At 39.9% G+C, this 24,379-nt stretch overlaps 1 protein-coding gene across 6 annotated transcripts; it reads left to right on the forward strand.

The window, feature by feature from the left end:
* The first annotated feature begins 774 nt into the window (after positions 1–774).
* On the forward strand, positions 775–23,208 carry ANKRD46 (ankyrin repeat domain 46). 6 transcript variants are annotated; one of them, XM_064706413.1, is made up of 5 exons: positions 816–834; positions 2,507–2,573; positions 14,683–15,025; positions 16,997–17,155; positions 21,150–23,208. In XM_064706413.1, exons 3-5 carry the CDS (start codon positions 14,715–14,717, stop codon positions 21,364–21,366), a joined length of 687 nt encoding a protein of 228 aa, XP_064562483.1. In that variant the 5' UTR covers positions 816–834; positions 2,507–2,573; positions 14,683–14,714; the 3' UTR covers positions 21,367–23,208. The 6 variants fall into 6 exon arrangements, with proteins under 6 accessions (XP_064562486.1, XP_064562483.1, XP_064562481.1 ...); XM_064706411.1 differs by lacking the exon at positions 816–834 and adding an exon at positions 849–1,095; XM_064706412.1 differs by lacking the exon at positions 816–834 and adding an exon at positions 1,194–1,341.
* Positions 23,209–24,379: the final 1,171 nt, after the last annotated feature.

Below are 24,379 nucleotides of genomic sequence, written 5' to 3' on the forward strand. Positions count from 1 at the left end.
AGAGAACCTTGGTGCTGAGGTGAGGCGGGGACAGAGGCACTGTACTTTTGCCTGAATGTTTATCTTGCTGATTTTTGTGGCGTTATAGAGGTAGCACACACAGCAGCGTGAAAATCGCAGAATCAGTTAGGCTGGAAAAGACCTCTGAGACGGGGTCCAACCTCTGCCGGAACACCACCCCATCAACCACACCATGGTCCAGTATTTAAGTCTTTAAACACCTCCAGGGCTGGAGCCTCTCCCACCTCTCGGGGCAGCGTGTGATCGCCCTTTCCGTGAAGAATGTTACCTCCTAATGTCCAACCACCCCTGGCACAGCCTGGGGCGATGTCTTCTTGTGCTGTCCCTTGTTCTTGTTACCTGGGAGAAGAGCCCGACCCCGGCCCCACCTCCTCTCAGGGCTCTGCAGAGCGCTCAGATCCCGGCCGAGCCTCCTTTGCTCCAGGCCGAGCACCCCCAGCCCCATCAGCCGCTCCGCTCAGGGCTTGGGCTCCAGAGCCTTCCCCAGCTCCGCTGCCCTTCCCTGCACTCGCTCCAGCTCCTCAATACCCTTCCTGAACTGAGAGGCCCAGTCCTGAGCCCAGTACACGAGGGGTGCCGTGACCAGAGCCGAGTACGGGGGGCCGATCACTGCCCTGCTCCTGCTGGCGCCGCTGTTCCCGCTTTCCAGCCCCTCGCGGGCCGGCCCCGCACCGCGGCCCTGCCCCGTGCCCGGTCCCCGGCCCGGGGTGCCGTGAGGGAGCGCCCGGCGGCCTCCGCCCAGCAGGGGGCGCGCGCGCCCGCCCGGCCGCTCGCTCCGCCCGGCGCCGCGCGCCCCCCGAGAGCCCCGCGCAGGTACGGCCGGAGCGGGACGGGAGCGCGGGGCCGGGGCGGCAGCGGGAGGCCGGGGAGGGCACGGCAGGGAACCCAGGGCGCTGTCACCGCGACAGGCCCGTGCCAGGCCGGGGAGGGAGCCGGGGACGGGCCCTGGGCACAGGCCGGCCCGCGAGCCCGAGAGGTGGAGCGCTGTGATGCCGTTTGGTGGGAGAACAGCGGGAGCAGTGCCAGCCTTCAGGGGAGGGGAGGGGACGGGGCCGCCCTGCTGACAGGGCATTGGTAAGTGAGCGGCTTTGAACGTGATTTCGAGGGGTAAACAAGATAAGTGCGACTGAAATACATGTTTTAACCTGCTGTCATAACTGTCTTTGATGAAGCAGTTACTGTTTTTATGGGAAATGGAGTAGTTCCCTTTTTAATTTTCTAGACCACACTAAAGCTGCTGCTCGTTGTTATTGTGGTGAAAAGGTGGGGATAACGCCTGAACTGTAGACAGGATAGGGAAGTAACTAGAAACAAACTGGGGTGAGTAATATTGAATCGAAAATCCATCAAATCTGAGTAGCAGAGGGTATAAAATTAGTTCTTTGAAGATCAGTCTTAAGACCAATCTTACAAAATATTTAATAGAGGCCTTGATGTAGCAATTAAAACTTTACTGTCTTAATTTAATAGTGATGGGGAGTTGGGAAGCACTGACAGTATTGAAGAGGGTTCTAGTACTACACAGAATTGGGTGATCCTGAGAAAAAGGATATGAAATAAGTTTAATAACAATTTAAAGAATGAGGGTTTAGAGTTGTTACCTTGCAAGCAAAAAATTTGTAGAATAAATTCTTACCACTTGAAAGCACAAAATCAAAGAATGTTAGGTAGTTACAAGATACTGAATTGCAGAAAAAGTAAATGCTTACTACAGTGATCCAGTTAAAGGAATTACTATTATCCATGAACAGAACTCTTGAATTCTTTGTATAATGTTAATGATTCCCAGCAAAAGAACTGGAACAGAAAGAAGAAGATATGCTGAGGTCAAGTAGAGAAATTAAGTCTATTGGAAGAGGCATTTGGCTTTTTTTGATTTTGCAGAATAATTGTAATTTTGTTTTCTGTTTAACCAGCAAGGTAAACACCGTGAGGGAAATAAATTGAACTAAAGGATCATGTTAATACATTAATAATTTAACATAGATTTTAAGATGAATAATATATGAAAATTTCTTACCATCAGCGAGCACTGATATTTAGGACCAGCCTTCCAAAAGGTCAAGGAAGAGCAAAAACTGAACACTTACTAGATGGAATGTGGCTGATTTGTAAAAATATTTTTGTTTTGCTGCAGCAGAGGCCTAAGTTTAGTGTTACCTGTAGACTATAGATCAGTTTTTCTTTATTGTTTGTTTGTGAAATAGGTTATTAGCAAGAACTTGTTAAATTGTTTTTTAGAAGAAAAAAAATAGTAACGTTTGCAGTCTGAGTTGGTGACAGTCAGGAAATGACAATGGCTCATTGCTGGCTTTTTTCTGTTGAAGAAAAGGTGTGATGAGTACGCTGAGATGAGGTGAAGGTTGAAGTGTAGAATGTGCATCTGCTGTCTTCTTACCAGAGCAGTGTGAGTTTGCCTCTGCAAGAGGGGACTCTAAAATTCAGTTCTGATCTGTAAACAGTGACAGAGATTTCCTCTCTTCAGGTTTTGGTGTCCTTCAGTTAAAGTTGTCTCATCAGCAAGAGCAAGGGATTTGAAGCAGTGCTTTAAGGTAATTGTGTTATCTCACCTAAAGTTCTTTTGAACTTAATGTTTGAGCACTTGTGGCCTTGAAGTCCTCATCTGCAGTTCAGACCTGAGGTACTTGATTGTCCAAGGAGTGAAGGACTACTAGAAGCTTTTCTAGGGATTTGGGTATACTGGAATTTTGAGGGCTGTCACTTTCTTCTTTTGTTCAGTCTGTCAGTTAATAATCTCCCCACATGATCTCGATTGTGGATGTTTCACTTCCAGATAGATCAGTTAATAAGCACATAAGATGTTCTAGAGAGCACTGGTTTATACATGTTATGTGAAACACATGATCCCTGAAGGGTTGAGCTTTCTGGAGAGAGACCATCCATAGGATGCTGTTAGAGTAGGCAGCAGGCCTGTCTTGAATGCATGGGTTTGTTCCACCAAATTTCCATTGTGAGTATTTATTGTGTGTTTAAATCAAGAGCACAGATACTGAAATGGTCAGTTTTGTTGTGGTTTGCTTTGCTATTTAAAGATGATACTTAATAAATATGTGGGGAAAAAGGTTTTGTCTTGTGCAGTCCCCCACTGCAGCCTTGTCTGTACTTACAGGACTTAGATTCTGTTATCATTCATCTATCAGCACCACTTTTCTAAGTGGCATTTTTTCTTTCACTTTTTCAGTGAAATTTCGATTGATTGTGGAGCAGAGCTGCTTAAACACCAGTTTTGTCAGTCAGCAAATTTCTGACATCCAAGTAATGCAGCTACATCAGCTGAATTTTATAATATAAACTCAAAGGCATAAATCCTGTACTGCTCATTATGATATCCTTCAGCATGCTCAAGACTTTTAGAGTGTGTTAAGAGTGTCTGCTCAGTGACCAGCAGTAGTGGATGGTGACAGAAGGAGGGCAGCAGGACATTTCAGGAATGGCTTGGGGTGTATGGGCTTCCCATGCTTGGTGTAAAATGCTTGTGTGTCTTCTTCACCTTGGAGCTTTTTATCTACAGAAGAAAATGCCTGTTTGTGTTATGTGTTAGTACCTTAGGGGGTTGTTCTCTCTGAGAATGGGTACATCTTCAAAGTTTTGCTACATCCATGACTCATCAGCTTTTCCTCAGGGTTACTGAGCAGCATTGTAGATAGAGGTGATGTGGATCTTCAGGAAGCATTAAAACAAAGTACCATACTAGAGGCTTTTGAGGAGAGTGGATGTGTGTAGCATCAAAGACATTTCTTACATGCAGAAGTGGTTGGGTTGAAAAATTACAAAGAAGGCAAAAAGAAATTGCCAAAAAAAGGAAGGAGGCAGGAAGGTGACACATGAGCTTTGGTGTACACCAAGTGAGATCTTGTCTTGGGTAAAATAATCTAAACCATGCTCATATGGTGGTGAACTAGAGACTGGCAGCCACCAATCAAGAGAAAGTGCTTGGAGTTACCACTGAATGTTCCCTGGAAGCCTAAGCTCAGTGTAGTGGCAGCCAGAGAGCCAGGAAAATGGTGACTGTCCTCAAAGAGATAGTGAGAAGAAGACAAAGAGCATCATTTTGCTGCCACAGCTGGTACACCCACATCTAGGGTAGTCTGTGTGGTTCCAGTCTCTGCATTGGAAGAAGGCCACAGTGGGGGTAGGGGAGGGTAACTGAAAGGAACAAGGGGATCAGCTTCCTTAGGAGGAAAGACTGAAAAGTCAGGATTGTTCACAGGGGATATTGCTGGGGCATGACCAGAGTTATGCAGTGAAGGCAGTGAGTAAAGTGAGAGTTATCCATCCAGTGTTGAGGCACTGGAATGGGAGTTTCCTGCTGGGGCTGTTGCGAGGTAGTTTCAGATGGATGCAGGAAAGGATGACAGGGGCACTGTGGTGGCAGTGTGAGCAGGTTCAGGAATGAGTTAGAAAATGGACAAAAGGTCTCTTGAGGGGCTGCTCAGGCAGGTCCACAATGTACTGTGGTGGCTGCTGGGTGTGTGTGGAGAATGGACTGCAGGAAGCAGCCAGGCTCACATGCTCTCCCAGTGGAGGATCTCTGGTGGCTGCTCTTGAAAGCAGAGTGCTGGGTGAGCCTAATCAGCCTCATCCAGGACATCAGTTTAGTCAGCTTATGATCAGTAAGACTGGAATAATTTTAGTTCTGCATGGTTCTGTTCCGGCTTCTGAACTGTTGGAATTTGCATGTACTGCCTAGAAAAGGCAGTGAGCAGCAAGGTGATAGTCTTTGCCAGGACGTGGGTTGTAAAGATAGGGTCAGCTATGAAGAGCTGCAGAAGAGCCCTGTAAAACTGAGTAACTGGATAATATACTGGCACATGAGTTCAGTGTAAGTAGAGGGACTCAGCATAAAGAGAATCCTACCTTCCCATTACTTCTCAGTAATGAGCAGTATCTTAGAGTTTTGATGAATGGTTCCATGAAAATGCAGCAACAGCATTAAGCAGCAGTGGAAAAGTGGAAAGCAAACAGTGGAATATTACTGAAGAAACAAGTAAAAAACAAAGCAAAGAATTTTGTCATGACACTTGTTAATCCATGGTTCACCCCACACATCTTGATTGAGTCAACCTTGTTCTGTCTCCCAGCTCACAAAACAGAGTAAAAATGAGTGAGATTCAGAGAAGCAAAACAAGAATGGTCACAGACCCAGACCCCCTTACAAATGAGGAATGACCAAGAAAGCTGGACTTCAAAATTCATCCTGGAAAGGGATGTCTGAGGAGGCTGTGATGAAGGCCTGTAGAATCATGAGTGGCAGGAAAAGAACAGGCAGAGGTGCACAGTCTGTTCTTCCTGCAGCAGAGCTGGGGGTCCACAAGGGAAGCTGCCAAGCCCCTGCTTCAGCAAGACCAAAAGATTTTCTTCATAAGAACTGAGTTGGAGAACTTACCAGAGTATGTTGTTGGTATTAAAAGTATTTGTGTTGAAGAGGAGAAAGAGCAGATTCAGAGGAGGAGGTGGAGCCAAATACGTAAAAACCCCATCCATTTTGAATAGAAAAAGCAAAATTATATATGCTTGCCCTATTCTATGTTCTTTCTGGCCTCTGCTTTTTGCCACCATTTCAAAACTTATACTAGGCCTAAAAGGACCTTTGCTGGGATCTGCTGTGGCTGCTTTATGTTGGTTCTTTATTCACAGAAGTCATAATTGACGTGGACTTTTTTTCACAGTTTCTCCTTATCCTTCTTCAAATAGAACTTGTCAAACCTCTTTAAAGAAACATGGTGTCATGGTTTGATGCTGGCACAATGCCAGTGCCCCCATGAAAATACATTCTCCCTGGTGTCTGCTGTGAGATGTGACTAGAAATAGAGCAAAGCAGCCTCCCACTTAGAAATAAAGAAGAGAAAACTTTATTAACCTACAACTATAAGTAAAAAGAAACACACAGAAAGAATGAAAACCTTCCAAAAACATTTCCTCCTCCCCCCACCAAATTTCCTATACAGCCATCCCTCAGATCACCAACTCTCAGTCCATCACCACCCTTTAGATAATCAATTCTCAGTTCATCAAGGGGTGAGGCGTCCCTCTTGTGCCAAAGGCTTCCCCTGGAAACACAGTTGAGACCTCTTGTGTTTCCTGTCACACGTGGCACTGCCCGGAGATCATTGCCAGCCTGACATCTTCCTTCCATGCCCAGTGCTCTCACCACTGCACATGGACCAGAGCTGCTCCTAGGGTTTCCCTTTCAAGGGTGCTTTGTCCAGTTCCAAAAAGAGCACAGTCTCTCACTTTTGGGACATCTGTCCACCCTAAATTCACCCCCTGGGGCCGAGGGGTCTCAAGAACAGAGATCTCCTCCACTGAAGATCAAGGGCACCAACCACCCTCCTCACTTGTTGTCTCTGTTCATGCACTCTTTCACATAACATCACTGCACTCCATTGCTTCTCCCTAAATGCAGTCTCTGTGTCACAGGAAAAAATGGTTCTGTCCATGGCTGTACAAGAAAAGTCCAGCCAAAGGCCACTCCATCACCTCCTCCCACCCAAGATTCTTTTCCACTTCTCTCGTGGCCTGTTTGCTCTTATCTCATCTCTATCTTTCTTCTCATTCAGCTCCAGGAGGATCAGCATTTGTAAGGTTTCCATCATCCAAGAAAAGGGTTAAAAATCTCAGGCTCTGCCTGTCCAGAACTCCCATGCTGCCCTGCCAGGCACCTTCTCAGAAAGTTTTCCTGGAAGTTCTCTGCTTTTAACCCCCTGTGTTCTCAGAGGCGTATCCATGTCCTCAGTCGCCACTCCAGGTGCCAATATTCAAATCTGAGCACCTATTGGTTTGACCACAGCATCCCAAAAAAACTCACTTCCTCTCAAACCATGACACATGGGTATTGCTGTTCATTGACTAGACGCTGGGTTTCAGGCTGAATATTGATTGGGTCTTTTACAGATGAGTTACTGTTACTTACTAAGTTATCTAAAGGTAGAAGTTCCCCCTGTATATGTGATGTCTTCAGTTTTCAGGCTCAGCAGGATAAATTGATGCAAATGGTAAACATCAGTTGAGCTAAAGAAAAGAAAAGAAAAGAACCTCACTCTCAGGTTCTTTTCAATCATCTTCCATTGCATTTCTGGTCAATTCCAGCCCCTGTGCAGATCAGGAGCTTGAAGCTGACCTCTCATTCTCCTCAGACCTGCCTGTTGTCCTGAGAATGCTTAGGCTGCTCGTTTACTCCCTTCAGTCCCTTTAGACTGAAGTTGGGCAGTCGCTTTTACTACTACATGTTTGCCTACATGGAGAAACTTTTTGAGTCTAAGCATAGTGAAGCAACTATTTATGCAAAGGTTGTATCACTATGTATATAGCAGTTAGACATACAACCTTAATAGTGTTACCATTTTATCTTGTTACATAAATCCACTGTGATACTGTTACATTTTTAAAGTCGTGCTGCATTGATAGATATTTAAAATATTTGAAAGAGTAAATTTATCAATTTACTATTTGTCTTTGATAAACTGGTTTAGTGATTTACTGTGTGAACATGAAAATTCTGAACAGAAATATGTGTATCCAGCACTTGTAGGTAAGAGTTGCATGTTTGACACTCTTAGTTGTCTTATCATTGGTACATTGATGTAAATGCATTGTTGGTATAAAATGATGAACTTCAATGAACAAGCAGAGCAAGATATTTTCTCAAAGGTGAAGTCAAGCATACAGTTAGATATAAATGACTCACAAATTTAGGAGACATCTGCTTTTAAAAGTGACTTGTTTCTGTTCACTAGCCACTAAACCAGATTTGATGTTTTACACTAAGGCCATGTCATCAGGGTTATGCATGACTAAGGACATATAAGCTATTTTATATATATTATAAGGGGAAAAAGTAAGAAAATATGAACTATATAACAAGTCATTTGGTCACAGGTTCTTACTTTGCTTTATTGCTTTTATTAAGTTCTGATTTCTGATGATTCCTCCTGGACACAGAAAGTTTTTCCCCATGTTAGTTAATATGTCATCTCAGACTTACTGTTTGTCTAGGTAAGGACTAGGTTTTTTGTGTGGGGATGTTTTGGATTTAGTTTTGGATATTTTTAAAGGAACAGGCATAAATACATACTTTTTAAAATTAAATACCTTTGGTTTCAGAACTCAAGCAACCATACCTAAGTCCTCATTTCACTAATAGAGAATCAGAGATTAAATGAGAATGCTATTCATACTGCAAGGAAGTAGCAGTTTGGATTTCAGAATCCTTTTAATAAAGTTTTATAAAATCTTATTTTCAGGCCTTTCATAATTTCCTTCCCAGGATAGTAGAAAACACCACAAATGTAGAAAAAGTGGTCTGTATGAGTCAAGGCTTACACACCATGCCAATACCTAAAGGGGACCTACAAGAAAGGTGGAGAGGGGTTTTTACAAGGACATGAAATGACAGACAGCTGGGAATGGCTTTAAACTGACAGAGGGAAGGTTTAGATTGGATATAAGGATGAAATGCTTTCCTGTGAGGGTGAAGAGCAACTGGAACAAGATACTCAGAGGAGCCGTGGATGCCCCAGCCATGGAAGCGTTCAGGGCCAGGCTGGCTGGGGCTGGGAGCAGCCCGGGTGGGGGTGTCTCAGGTGTCCCTGGCCGTGGCAGGTGACCTGTTCGTGTCTCTGCCATCTCACGGCATTCTGTGATTGTGTTTGTCGCTGCATTCGGACAGGAATCCAGCGCTCCACGTGGTGGCAGTGTCCGTCCAGCCTCCCGTGCTGCTCCTGCCTCGCAGCCAGCCGGACACAGCTCTCCTCAGTGTCTGTTCCTGAAGGCTGCTCCGAGGCTGCCGCGAATTTAAACACAAACGCTTAATTAAGAGTGGGACAAATTCTCGCTACTCTGTTAATAACCAGACTATTAAACCAATAACAAAACAATGTGTAGTAATCTTTAATATTTTCTTGACCAGCATACACCCTACGTGTTCCCAGCAGAAACAAAAAAGGAGTTCAGGTAAAGCTTTGTGAAGAGGTTGATAATTATGACTGATATGATTCAATAACTTTATATAAAAACAGATGTATTCAAACTGGCCACAATGATCAGAGAAGTACTGCAGCTATTTAATTGAACCAATTGTGAGGAATTAGTTACAGATTATTTGAAAAAAATCTGTAAATTGCCTTTTTTCCTAAATAGTTCTTGTACGTAAGATGGAAGATGAGCAATGTTCAAAAATACTTAGCTGTATATTTAATTGAAGTTAAATGTGCCCAAACATGTAATGCAATTGAATTACCAGTTAAGTTTAGCAAGGATAAAATGTTTGCAAATCTGCTTGTTAATAAAGGCATTTTAAATGAATTATCTCTTTCTTATTTTTCCCTTTTTTTTGTGTACCTGAGTACACAAAGCTTGTACTATTTTAACTGGGGAAGCATCCTGCAACCCTGGATTGGCATTTGAGGCCTTGTATATTTTTTATCTTGTAGTGTTGACATAGTGGGCAATAATGAGCAAAGCTCCCTGTTTCCCAAAGCCATCATCTGCTGATCCATAAGAGCAGCAATAGTTGTTAAAGCTTTTTCATAAAGCACTTTGTAGCCTGTACTTGTAAAGCTCTTTGTATGTGCAGTGTCCCACTGTTTCTACTTACAGGATGGTCCAAACATCAAGAGATCATTACCTGGATGTCTCATGTCTCATAAGGGAATGGGAATGATTGGAAACAAATGGCATAAATAATGTTATTCTGTTGGCACCTGCCCATGTGGCTGACTAGGGACATGAGAGGGCATGTAGATGTTATAAACCTGCTGTGATACCTCAAATCCAGGAACTGTTGAAAAAATAGCTAAAGTTAGAATGGGAAAATCTGCAGAATACAGCAGTGTGTAAAATAGGCATCATGCTGTGCTTAGTCTGAGGTGCTGCTTTTAGCAGCAGTTCCATATTGGTGGAGCCATAAAACTGTTCCAGTTGTACTGAAAAGATAAAGATTTCTAACAGAAATTACAGAACTTAAGTGGATTTTGATGTACATAATGGAGTTCTTTCCTAAATTGAAATGAATTGATCACATAATTTTTTACTAAACATAATATTTATTCAGTTAAATGACTTCTCAATAAGTTACACATAAATACATGTGTGTGTGAAAACTTAGCAAGGAATTTCTCCCTCAGCATTTTAAGCAAAGTACTGGAATGTTTTTCATTAAATAATGAAGAGGAAGAGCTCTGCAAGGCACTGCCACTGAAGTGCTCTCAAAGTGCATTACAGAAAGAGGATGCTGTTTACCACAAGGGAGTTGACAAATGCAAATTTTGCAAGTAACATGTATGGTGTGTTTGCTGGCAGAGGAGATTACTATTTCCTGGATTTGTTTTAGTTTCCATTTCTTGGTGGTGGCAGTTTCCCTAGTGGTGATCTTCCTGATGCCTGGGTTCTAGATGTCAGAGTTTGTATTAATAGTGAGAAATCTCGAGGATGGAGCAATCTGACAGTGTTCTGTGGTAATGCTGTGTTGTTTTAAAATAGGGGCAGTTAGTTCAGTTTTCCTGAATGTAATGGGGAAAATCCAGAGTTAGTATGTCCTGTGGAGCAGTGACTGGTGATTAATCCCAATTTGGCAGGTTCATTAATACTTCTGTAGTGGAGGGATGGGTCCCATGAGTGATGGCGTTTCTCACATGGAGCTGTTCTCTCCTGTTCCTTGGGCTGTTTGGTAGCTGTTGGACTTAAGGAGAAAGCAAAGACCACACCATATATTTAGTAAAATAAAACTGTGCACAGTTAACACAAATTTTAGGACTAGTTTTAGAAGTGACAGAACTTGCATTTAGCTCTGTGGTTTGAATTTTTCAAGACCACTCCTGACTTCTGCAGATGAGAATGTGTCCTGCAACAGATGAGTGTGTGACAATGAGTTACCATTGTGCACAGTTTAGTGAGAGACAACTGACTCCTAGTAAATAAATTATTTTTTCAGAATCACTTAATATAAGCATTCTCTTTGAAAACAAAACAGCTTGGTTAAATTTTCTTATCTTGTGCTATATGTGTCATTGAAGAGGCTTACAGCATAATTTCTGAAGTTATTAATTAAGAACTACATTGTGTTGAGGCCTAAAGAAATGTATAAATCTAGGGAAAATGCATTCTTACATTATGCCTTTCTAATGGGAATCCTTCTAGATTGGGAGAATGTCTTTGAATTTACTTTTTTTCACAAAACTGATTTTCAGTCAAAGTACCAAATTATTAAAAGCAAACCTTTTTTTAACAAAAAATATGATTTAACAGATACATTTTCAGTAGATAGTGATGCATTTTTACAAGCAGTGATTTACTTCTGTTTTTAAAAATTAGATTTATTCAAGTAGTAGTAGTATTTTTTTGGGATGTTCAGGATGGTCATTTTGCAATATTTTGTGTCTTATTACTAATGCAAGTCCATTTGTCCTAATTGATGCTTATGAAATCAGTCCTTACTGGTAGGATATCAGCTTATGGACAGGTTCAGAGTTGTTACCTCATTCACCTTTCAGAAGCAATTTAAATTGAATGGCTAATGCTGTTTTGTTTCTAAATTTTGCTCCTGAGTCTGTTGTGTCAGATAATCATTGCAATAATAAGCTTTTTTGATACTGTGGGCAGAAGTGCAATCACCATTTGTTTAATGAAAAATATCTAATTAATTTTACTTGTGATTTTTTATGAGTTTTCTTACACAAGAAGTTTTGCTAGGTTGGGTTAATTTTAAGGCAAGACCATGCTGTTTTGGGACTGACATTTTAAAGATGGTGCATAGTTCAGCTTTGTGTGCAGCTTGTATTTGGCACAGGTTAGCTAGCCATATGTGAAATAGAATTGTGTTAGTAGAAAAAATCTTTTTAATCACAAAGATAAATCAAACCAGATGGTCCAGATTTTTTTTGTTGTGAATGTATTTGCTTAGTCCACAATCTTCAAGTATTGGGAAGAAGGGTTTGCCTCATCTTTGTCTTTCTTACTGTGAAATACTAAGGTTTTACTTTAGTCTTCTACACGTGAGTGATCAGTTCTAGATTTTAGTGATGATAAATTCTGAATCAGAATGACTTCCAGTTACACTTTCTATTAACTGCTAGTATTTGTGCTTCCTTTTCTGAGAAGATAAGGAGGTGACTTTTTTCCTAGGTATTATTAGCTAATGTTTCATCACAGTTGGGGAATTCTCTAAGGCTTTACCAGACATACACGTCTGGTATGAAAATACAGCCATTAGCTTATATTTAACAGAGCATGTCATGCTGTTTCTCAAACAGCCTACGTTTCTTCCAGTATAATATTCTCATGTTGATTTATGGTAGGCCTTGTTTTATTAAGCAGGTTTAAACATTGAAGCATTATTTTACAAGCAAACCACTTTTTGTCAAGTGTGAGTAGGGGTTTGTGGTATTGATATGCTGCTACTATGGCTGATAATTGGAGGTTTTAATATTATTTATGATCTTGCTTTAGGGAAGATTTAGTGCAGAATATGAAGGTCACAATCACATCACAGAGAAACTGGGCCCATTATTTTTCTCAGTGAACGCTGGATGAGCGGAGTGGAAGAAAAATTCTCATATCATTCATGATTTGGGTGGAAGATGGGCAAGAAAATTGAAAATGCTGTCAGCTGGGAATCATAGCTTTGTAGCATCCAGGGGTTGTAACGTATTCACTGAAAATTTAAGTAATTACATTTTCCTTTCTTTTTGTATAGGGTTATAAGGAGGCTGTCAGTGCCCTGCATGACTCCAGTCTCACACTAAGTTTTATGGTGTATCAGTGAACCAGCCACTTGCTGTTGGAGATGGTTGTGGAAAAGAGTTCTTGAGCCAGTGATGTACAGTCACGTGCTTCAAAACATACTTGCAGCCCAGAGGAATGTACTCTGCTTAGAATCATTCCTTATACAGATACCAAGACATAGAATTTATTTCTATCTCTTTCTCTTCAGCATCCAATAAAGAAAAAATCGTTGTGCATTCCCGCACTGAAAAACTAGACAGGTGTTGATATATGTAGCAAAATTTGTCCAGATAGGAAACACAGCCTAGTGAAGTTTAAATATGATTTATTAAACTCAACGGCCCCCAGTGCTAGAGCTGTTATTCAGACCAGTGTGTACACATTTTGAAATTACTTCTGGAGGTACTTTGATCTTGAATTTGATCTAAAACGTGGGGGAAGAGCTATAAAATATAGACATTATGAACTCTCATAAAAGGAGAGGTTTTAAATTGAATTCTTTGGCTACTGGCCATGTTTCCATTCTCCTGGCTGAATGAGTGCACTGGTGTGGAAGGATACCTTATATAGATGAGAAAATTTAAATCTGTGTATAGCAGTTTTAATAAGAGATTCAGATAGCTAATCAGAGCACTGCTGCACCGTGAGCCCAGAACAGAACCCCTGGGCAAGTGAAAAATACTGTTTTCAAGTGACATTTCAGTTCACTTTCTATTCCAAGCTTATCTAGTAAAATCACGTTTCCCTCCTATCACTTTAACTTTGTCATGTATCTATTGAGATTTCTTCTAGAGAAATTTTACTTACTTATATGATTTTTTTCTTTTTTACGACCTCTCTGAGGCAGTACAAAAACAGGACTGTTGTCCAGTCTTCTAGATGTTTTCATTGCTTAAAATTGCCTCATGAACATTCTACCATTCTCTTGCTAAACCATTCTCTTTTTCCTTATTGTTTTCAAGTAATCGTTTCTGTGTCCCGTAAGCATGCGGTGTCATCGTGATTTGACTCACCCTTAAAATATTCTTCTGCAAAACTGAAATCATAGTTCATCAAATATTCTATACCAAGTAATCCATGGTGAAACATTTATCTTCTTCTTTTATGTCTGTCCTGATACAGAAAAGGGCTTAATCCTTTATTTAGTATTAAGCCAGAGAAACTGCATTTGTATTTCTCTGTGTTGAGGTTCTGCTCAAACCCACAGTAGCTCGTGTGCTTGATTTTACCATTGTCTTCCTTTCACCCCCTTCCAGTTTTCAGTGGGCAATTTCACCTAATACATTCAGTTTTCTGTGTTCTGTATTGCTGTTCTTGTTTGTTCTATAGTTTGTGTATCTCTGACGCCGTAAAAATAATGTTCTCAAAGACTATTGAAAAATACATTTATTGCAGAAGGAAGAAATTAGTATTTTTATTAAGCATTTTTATCTGTACTGTAGTTTGTGCATTGAAGTTCAAAATCAGAGAGTGAAAATCCATTGGAGCAGCTTTGCTTATAGCTGGTAAAAATTGCAGTTAGTGTAACTGTACCAGTGGACTGAATTGTTTAGAGTTTCCCCATTTGTGAAAAATTCTTCCTTTCTGTCCCAATCTGTGGTGTTTTGCCCTTTAATATCAATACTACTACATGTGATTCCTTACTAGGGTGAAACCTAATCACCTGTCTGGCATCTGTGGCAGAGATCTTACCAGTTTCCTCTCCTAACAAAGCTTTGCTGCTCTTTCCAGAGGTGTGAGCTCTTTCTTTTTACCAGAAGGGAATGCAGCACACAAAGTTAATGTGTATGACAGGAAGGTTTCAGAGTTGACCTATAAGCTAGTTTGCATTCTTGTTTGGGACCTGAGCAGCCTAGTGAATATTAGCATTGTGTTGATTTGCCTGGTTTCACCATCATTTCTTCACCCTTTTGCTTGCAGGTTGCTCCCCTCCTCCTGAGCGAGTCGGAGCAATGTCCTACGTTTTTGTGAACGACTCCTCGCAGACCAACGTGCCTCTGCTGCAGGCCTGCATTGATGGAGACTTCAACTACTCCAAGCGGCTCCTGGAGAGCGGCTTCGACCCCAACATCCGTGACAGCCGGGGCCGGACTGGCCTGCACCTGGCTGCAGCCAGGGGAAATGTCGACATCTGTCAGCTCTTGCATAAATTTGGGGCTGACCTGCTAGCCACTGATTACCAGGGCAACACAGCCCTGCACCTGTGTGGCCATGTTGATACCATCCAGTTCCTAGTTTCTAATGGACTTAAAATTGATATTTGGTGAGTCACTTTTTGTTGTAGTGTGTTGTTAAGTTTCTTGTGTTATTCCCCCAATTTATGTATTGTTCTCCCCTATTATGTGTAAAATGGTTTTGTTCCCCCAGTTTTTCCCGCCACTGCTACCCTGTCAGATAAGTTGCTATGGTAACTTCGCTATTCATAGTTGCCGATATGTAATTGCTCCTCCCCTGGTTTCCCTTATAAGTGAAAGTTGTCTCCTCCCTGGGCCCAGTCAATCACCCCCTTCTCCTCCCAGATTTCGAGAACCTTCTCCTCTCTGGAGATGGTGGCTGGCTGGGGTCCCAGGACACCTCCCTTACCTTTTGATTATTGGTCTCCATGGAGTGTCAGTTCTGTAAAGTTCATCCCCTCACCTTTCCCGATTGGTTCCGCCTGTACCCACCCCCCCTCCTTTATAATCCTGTTTCACCCCCTATTGGTGAACTTTTCCCGGTTGGTTTCCCCGCATTTGGATCCCGCAACACCTTCAATAAACCGATGTTTAACCCCCGGGAAATGATCAGCTCCGTTCCTCTCCAATACCAGCGGTGTGAGCCAATCCGCAGCCAGCACAGCCCAAGGCCATCAGACGCCGAAGGGTGCTGGCCAGGAATTGCAGAGGGGCGTCGGCCTTTCACCCTCAGCTAGCCAGACTCCAAACTTCGGGCCACATACGCCCCCCTCTGCAACTTTTTACAGTACTTATTTTATAATACATTAGTCTTCTGTCACCAGAGCCTTGCATATAAATCTGTTGTTGCTGAAATGCTGTATTTGGTGCAATTCTATTTTACGAAGATACCACTTAATTTAAAAAAGGCAAAATAAAAAGGCAGGGAAACAGTAAGAGGCCACTTCTGCTAGTCTGTGCAACAAGCAAATCAAATGTAAATAGCTGCTGCTGGTGTGAGCTGCTGTATCTAATTGTGCCTCATTTATGACATTGCTGCCCTGGTTTGGCCAGACAGCCAGGTGTGGGTGGTTGGCACCAAAGAAAAAATCACATTGACTACTTTAAAAGAATTTCTCCACCCCATTTTCTATTGTGGTACTATCTAAGACAAAGAAAATACAGTATATGTGTGTGTCAGTTCATTCCCATACTCTTCTGGTAACAATGCTTCCTTTCAGTGTTTTTGCCCTCCCTCAAAGTCTGTGACTCAGAATATTGTATATTCTTTCCTTCTGGCTTCCAGCAGCTGTCAGATGCCAGTGCTCAGATGGAAGCTCTCAAGCTGCAAAATAACTAGCTGTTTCATTCCTGTGCTGAATTACTTTGTTTGTGGAACTTTCTGCATATTCACAATGTTTGCAAAAGCCAGGAGTAATGTCAAAACCTTTTGAGTTTTTAAATCTGTCCCTTTTTCACCTGTCCCTCATTAGTGTTTTCAACTCAGCAAAACTAGTTATTGGTAGACCTGATTATTTATGGGTTGTGGACTGGAACTTTTTCTCCTCATTTCAAACAGCTCTGGTGGAAATTCCCGGTCTAAAGGCAGCTCTGGACCTATTCAGTATTATTTTAATAGCAGCAGTGGGACCATCTGTATTTTATTTCATTTCTGCCTCATGTCCTAATACCCTCATGGAAAAGGAACTATTAGGAGCCAGATTGCACAATTCTTTCTTGAAATTAAGCTTAAACTTGAACATTGCCATAAATCTACTGGGTTTTGTTTTGGTTTTTTTTTTTTTTTTTTGCTGTAACACCCAGTTTCCAATTAGATTAGAGTTCTAAGAATTTGATTTTATTAGAGGGGGAAAAGAGTTGTGCAATTTCAAACCTAAATATACTTATTTTCTTCTATGTCCAATTGTGCTGTAACTTAGATAGATTGGAATTTATTACTGTCTGATAAAACAGAAAACAGCTCTCAGGACTTACTAAATTGTAATATGTTATGCTGAGTTGACTTGTTACAAAATTTCTATGTTAAAATTTTCTTATGTCTTTTTATGGGCTTGTTTTAGCAACCACCAAGGTGCAACACCACTTGTTCTTGCCAAACGAAGGGGTGTGAATAAAGATGTGATCAGACTGCTGGAATCATTAGAGGAGCAGGAGGTGAAAGGATTTAACAGAGGAGCTCACTCAAAGCTGGAGACAATGCAGACAGCTGAAAGTGAAAGGTATTTACCAAACAAAAATAACTACCAGGAGAAATAATGTTTATGGCTTTAGATTTTTGGGATTGACTTGATTGTTTATTCCTCAAAACAGATAATATCAAATTTGGCCTGACATTATCAAATCAAAATTGAGTGTTAAATTTTGGAAAAATCTCTTTAAATCGATCCAATGTTAGAAAAAAAAGGAACTTCTATTGAGATTTTAATTTTATGGTAAAATTAAAAAAAAAAAAGGCTAATTTTCCATTCAGAGTCCCAAACACAAATACTCTGCCACCTACCGCAAAGCCAAGTGGGAAATAGTGTGAAATGCAAAATGGCAGCATCACAGGCTAACCTGACATCCTTTTGATGATTTTCTTGCAAAAAAAGGGGTGGGAGACTTTTCATCAATCTCTGAATAAAGGATTTTGTATGGTGTCATATCTAAAATTTCTATTGTTAGCAGTCCTGGAAAAGATGGAGAATAAGAATATTTTGATGACTAAAGAGATAGTTAATGCAGAACTGAGGATTTCAAGAAAATTGCTGACCATTTCAGGGAAGTTGTTGGGTTAGAGGGAAGTTAATAATGAATTCCTAAAAGTCTGGTTCTGGGACTGTGCTTATTTAGAATTTTGAATATTTTTTAGAATAAAAAAGCAAAAGCATGAGAAGTAGAAGCATGGTTAGTGATGCCAAGAAACGAGGAAAATTGAGATGGCATAGACAAAAACCTGGGGTTACAAGGGCAAGGAAATCAATAGTAATAAATTGTGATTCTGTAGCAATGCAACTGTAATTACTGAAAGTTGTATGCTATAAAATAAAAAGTTTCTCAGCCAAAACCAAATATTTATGGAGAACAGGCTTGGTGCATTAGTTAGTTCCAGGAGTTAATGCTACCCTGAGAAATGCAGTGAAGTCCTACAAAGCACAAAACATTTTCACTACATAAAGAAAACAATCAGTCCTGTTGTATAAAGTAATGGTGACTTCTGCTCTCTGATATGTCTTACTATGCTGCTTACCCCCATTCAAAAAAAATGTGGATTTTTTTGTATTGTCTAATGATGACCATGAACTATGACTACTGGAACATTATATCACAAAAGACAGGGAGTTTTGTCACATAACTGTTGCTTGGTTTATGTGAAAATGTAGACAGGCTGTACTGTAAACAGAAAAGAAGCTGTATAGATGGAGTTAGATCTAAGATGAGTCAACAGAAAAGGTGAAACCAACAAAACTGCAGAAATAATACTCAGTACTCCCATGAAGTTCTTTTTTATACATCAGGTGACCTTACCAGTCAGAGAGACTGTTCTAAACCATGAAACAGAAAATTAATTTTATTTTCAAAATTACGTGGTTGTACATTGTAAGAATTAGTGCATATTACCTTTCAGACTTCACTAACTTTTACTGAAAATGTCTTGACACACACAAATGCACTTAGGCTGATTTTGTTTAAACATATGGACGAACAGCTCAGCCCCATTTAAATTTTGGTTTTTGATTTGATGGTGTCTCTTTAACAAACATAGCTTCCTTTCTGTTATTTGACCTTCATAAATGTTATATTGTTTGCTTTGGCCAGGAAGTCAGCAACTCTCCTTGGGGACAGGCACAAAGACATAAACAGTGCACTACCCAGCTTGTTTGGGAACGTGTTTAAAATGTCTGAAATGCATTATTTTCAAAGTAACAAATGACAGATGCCTACAGGAGCCAAAGCAAATGAGCTTGTGTGCTGTTTGCTTTGTAAATAAATAATATCTTTTTACCAGTTGGCTTTTCAGACCTCCACAGTTTCACTTACCCTTCTTTGTATTATTTTCACATTTTAGGGACACTTAGATTTATGACTTCTGTCCTCTGCCCTCTGAACTCTTACATTATGTATGAACCTATGGAGAAATAACACTCTTTCTAAAAGCAGTCTCTGGCTTCAGTTTTCTGCTCCGTGTTACAGGCAGTTGCTGCTGCTCGGGGAGCAGAGGCCAGAGCTCTGTTCCCAAGTCAAATTTGGTTTTGCTTGCTTTGCCCTGCTGCCAGGAGGCAGAGCTCCCTCTGTCCCGCTCTCACACAGACATCTGTCCTTCTGCACAGCCCAGCAGGACCTGTGGCTGTGCCACAAGCATGTCTAAATGTGAACTCCCACCTGCTGCTGGACACAGAACATCTGTCTGGGCTGTGTGGCACAAACTCTTCTCTTGTGTGACATGTTGCTGCATTACCAGTTTTTATGCAGCTCTAATTTGTAATAAGAAAAAATATATTGAATAACATTTGTTTTAATTGGGTCATAATATAAAATAGTAAAAATGTTTTCTGTGTACCCTTTTTAATGAGCAAGCCTGTGACCTTTCCACTTAAATTGCATTGCACCTTTATTTAACCTCTCTGTGTTACGTATTAACTAGTTAGTACTTAAGAGTAAGCAATTCTGTTCTGCACAAAGGGCTGGCTTTTACTAAACCCTTTGTTTTGCTTGGGAAATCATAATAAGCAAGAAAGATTACTAAATCCTGCACCTATGAGTAAGCTAAAATAGCTTTACAGCATGGTAAATATTTAAAAAACAAAAATGCGGGCTGTTTAATAGGCAATTCCTGAAATCTTGTGCACGTGATGCTGCAATACTTGAGCAAGTTGTGGGAGTTCAGGCTCATTGTTCTTCAGTGGTTACACTTCCTGAGAAAAAATACCATATGAATAGTGTGAAGTTTTCCCATGGTGTAATCTTAGAAGAGAGCTTTGTGAATGAGACTTTTTTCTGATAACCATCATTTTTCAATTTATTTCTGTCAAGAAGAACAGCAGCATTTCTACAATTAGTTTTGACTTGGAAATTACTTTTCCTTGATTTTTAAAAAATTTTATTATTAGTCTTGTAAGAAATATCTAGGAATATGGTAATGGAAAACAGTTAAAAGGGAAGAAAAGAATTTTTTTTTTGCTTATATTCTGCTATTGACATCATTGAATATGTGATTGATTCCACCATTTTGTTTCTGTGTTTGTCAGGGCCTAATCCTGTAAACAGCCATGTATGTAATTTTACTCAAGTAAAAGGTTGTAAGACTGTGGAGATGGCCAAAATTTTAAGTGAAGTCAGGATATGCAAAAACTTTCCTATTCTTCATGAGATTTTTCATAAGCAACAGATAGTTTCCTGTTACTGTTGTGAAACCAACAATATTGGGAGAATTACACAAGAGGCTGTGCAGGATTTTGAAACAACTTACATCTTTTCTAAAGGTGATCATTGTCAAGAAGACTGCCTCTCTCAGATTTTATATTTGTTTTTCATGAAAAGTGAGAATTCCGCTCCCTCATTTATAGTCTGACCATTTAAGGGGGCCTGATAGATTGGTAGTGGAATGCTAAAACATGAAAGCAGTCACTGAAAACCATATGGCAGAAAACACAGCAATGCTAACTTGTTCAGAAAGTTTCTGAGCTTCTTGTTATCCAAAGTTAGTGTTTTCTGTGATTTTTAATGCTTTTTTAGAAGGGGCATGTAACAAAGATATCCAGGAGAACAGTAAATGCAGAACTCAGCATCTCAAATTAATGTTGGTTAAAGATTCCATTTTATTAATCAGAGTTTATTTTTAGTCATAATTTGTTTTATTAACAAATAATGTGTGCCCCTTGAGGTCTTAACTTATGCTTCATTATATTTTACTAAGCCATATTTAGTAGAATTATGGGGACTGACCTTTGAAGGCTTCTGGGTAGCAGGCCTGAAAATTCAGTGCAGTTATACATACACAAATATAATTCTCTTTGCACAGGGTAATAAAATGTCCTTTCAGCTAAAATAAGTTTAGAATTAGAAGTGTTTTCCTGATCTAATTTGTCTTGATGTAGCAGAAGCAATGCTATAAATCAGTAGGGGGGTTTGATTTTTAATCTAGAATGTTTCAGATGCCCTTAGTGGGATCACTGTCATACTGACAGATGCATTCCTTTACTCTGATGTATTTTTAACTTTAATCCTTTGCAGTGCAATGGAAAGCCATTCCCTTCTCAATCCAAACCTGCAGCAAGGTGAAGGAGTTCTTTCCAGTTTCCGCACGACGTGGCAGGAGTTTGTGGAAGACCTGGGCTTCTGGAGGGTGCTGCTCCTCATCATTGTCATCGCTCTCCTGTCCCTTGGAATTGCCTATTATGTTAGTGGGGTGCTTCCTTTCGTAGAAAACCAGCCTGAACTGGTGCACTGAAGCAAATGCAAAGAAGTACACAAGTCCTTTTCCCTGTTCTAATCTAATCTTATTTTGAGCTTGGAATTATTGGCTTGGTGCAGACAGTGGCAGCTGTATATACTGTTTGCCTTTTGTACCTACTATTAACCCCTTTGGAGGAGGGATTAATTAATTTCAAGTAAAACACTGATTTCTAAAGCATTCCTAAGATACCTCTGACTTACCTTGACTTGCAAGCAAGATGTGAAAATAATCCTCTCTGATAAAATATTGTGATTAGAAAAGGCCTTTCATTATGCATATAAAGTTCCTGCATATGAAAAATATATCCTAGTACAGAACCACATTTGATTTATTTTTTCTATGAAGAGAGGTAGATCTATTCTTGGATTTTTTTGTAAGTGCTTCAGTTGAAAGAAAAGTACTCTTAGAAGTCCCCCTCAAGAAATCTTAAAAATGTAATAACACTTTCTGATATATAGATGGTGATAAGTTGCAACTCCATTGTTATTTTAATACCTCTCCATAGTTTCCTATCTGCTAGTTTATAAAAGTAATGAGAAACAGTTCAAGTTCTGCTACGTCTCTGTTGTATAGATCACTCCTTTATTTATTAGGTTAATGTAGTGCGTCTTCCCCAGATGAATTTAATGTTGTTAATACCTGCCTGAAATAAAATTTGTAGAATAGAACTGTTTGTTGTGCTTTAGAAGAAGACTTGAGCTGAAAATCTTGCATTTTTGTTGAAATGTTGCGAAGCAAACTTTCTGTGTAAGGGTAATTAAAAAGTGATTTAGGTGTTCTGCCGTGTATATAATAATTCTGTAAGGTCATTGTGAAATATATCATGAAGGATAACATTTTGTCCTCCCATAAGGGTCAGACTGTACCATGTAATTGTGTTTTCATGTTTGTGGAGAGAACTTGATTGAATAGAATTCCTTTCTAGAATTGTTTTCCATTTAATTTGCTTTCAGACAGAACAGACAGGCTTATGAATTATTTTCTGAGTATGCAGAATAAAGGGGTTTTAAATACTAATATTTAGAAACATTGTATGAAGTTAAATCTTGATCCATTCTGTATTTCCATTCCTATTTCGCTTCCCATTTTGCTGTGAAACCCTTTGTTGTAAATAACCTAGGGATACAAATCCATTAGATACTTCTTTAGGAAGGCTGGAAAGGTATTGCATAATAAGTGGGAGATTATCAAAGAAAGTGGATTCTCTCTCCCCATGCTGATTAGACATCTAATTCTCTTTTGCCATTGCCTTGCAAATCCCAAACAAAATTAATTCTGTGAGCCTAAGGAATCAATTTTTTTTTTTTAATTAGCCACTCCTCAGTTGTTGCTAAATAACTTAAAACATTTATTGTACATTTAAATGTAACCTACGTGGTTCTGTTCTGGTACCATGTATATTTTTATTTCTTGTTTATTGGTTTGAATGAAGAGGGTTGTTTTCTTTGTTTTGATGGGTGATATGGGTTTCACTGGAGCTGGGCCCCATTCTAAATTGCATCTGAATAAATCTTGATCTCAATTCTTAAGTTAGACTTTTAATGACACAATACTTTTTTAACAGCACAATGCTGCAGAAAAGAAACCATCTTAAAAAAACCAAAAAATGAGAGCATATTCCTCTTCTGAGTATTTCACTTATGGTGCCATTGTTCACAAAGATAAATATAAACTCATTAGATACCTAAATTACTTACTTGTCTAAATAAGTACATTTCTGTTAATAATACCATGCATCTTGATTAATGACATTATCTTTCTGTATGTATTATCTGCATAATTTGTAATTGTATTCTCAGTATGGTGAATGCCACAAATAAATACATGTAGTAAATACGTTTTGGTTTATTATTGCATTAGTGCAGCAGTAATGACACTACCCCATTTCACTAAGTTTGTTGTGCATTGATGATGAATATTTCAGCAGTGGGGAACTTTCCTACACAAGAAATGGCAAACATGCAGCTGCTATAATGAGATTTTAGAGCACAGGTTCTTTAGATTTGCCTGTTTTGTTTTCAGTATTGTTGCTGAATTAAAATTGCTGTCTGGCTGTCTCTCTTCTCTGAGACTTCAGGTATTGACCATGTGGTCTGGAGGCCTCTCAAAATTTAAGGTTACCCATGAAGAGGAGCAAAACATAACCAAAAAAACAAAACTTGAGCCTTAAGTAGCCTTTCCTGTTTTGCTGCATGCATAAGTAGACCTGCAGGAACTACACATTGAAAAGGTTTGAAAAATTGTGTTTGAAATTAAGATATTTCCTGTTTTAAACCAGAAAGAAATCCAAAGCACTGTTTGAACTTCACTGTGTAATGAGTGCTGCTCCTTTAAATAGGGACATGATAAATGTCTGATAAAAGTGGAGCTTTTTCTGTATATGCCTCTGTTACTGTAAAAGGTCTGGTGTGCCTTTCAATATATCTGCAAACATTAATGTCTTCCCTTTCAAAGGCTCCTTCTAAAGAATGAATTTACCTCTGTAACTTTAGCTTACTTGTCGTGGAGGGTTCTACTATTTCAATATAAAGACTTGGATTGTCTGTAGGTAAATAAGATTTATTTATTATTGCAGTGGTATCTTGGTACCTTGATCCAGGTACTCACTATTGTGCCAGGCAACACAAAATTCAGCTGAAGTGCTTAAATATGATTAAGATAACAGGTACATCATTCTATCCTGCAAATGCAGGTACAGAATTATCCCTGCTGTCACCAGAAATTAATTTCATGATGTTAATACAGATTCAAGATTAGTCACTCTTCAAATCCAAAACAGATTGTTGTCTCAAGCTGTTGTTAGACTAATGAGCTCAAATGGAATAAGGAATTGAGAGGGAAAACAAACAGCTATGAAGAGATTTCTGTTTCCAGTGACATGAAACAACTTGGTGGACGAGATAGCGCAAGGTGAACTGTAAAAAGGAGAGACGCAGGCTCCTGTGCAGTGAGCTGTCCTGGTGCTCACATTTATCCCCTGCAAGATCACACCTATCTTACCTCACAG

The sequence above is a fragment of the Zonotrichia leucophrys genome, chromosome 2 (genome assembly GCF_028769735.1).
Source record: "Zonotrichia leucophrys gambelii isolate GWCS_2022_RI chromosome 2, RI_Zleu_2.0, whole genome shotgun sequence".
NCBI lineage: Eukaryota > Metazoa > Chordata > Aves > Passeriformes > Passerellidae > Zonotrichia > Zonotrichia leucophrys.

What these genes read in the sequence shown, in the direction of transcription:
- ANKRD46 (XM_064706416.1), top strand. Translation starts at nt 14,715, where the DNA reads ATGTCCTACGTTTTTGTGAACGACTCCTCGCAGACCAACGTGCCTCTG. An exon ending in GGACTTAAAATTGATATTTG is followed by an intron (nt 15,026 to 16,996) that starts GTGAGTCACTTT and finishes GGCTTGTTTTAG; the next exon opens with CAACCACCAAGGTGCAACAC. An exon ending in CAGACAGCTGAAAGTGAAAG is followed by an intron (nt 17,156 to 21,149) that starts GTATTTACCAAA and finishes AATCCTTTGCAG; the next exon opens with TGCAATGGAAAGCCATTCCC.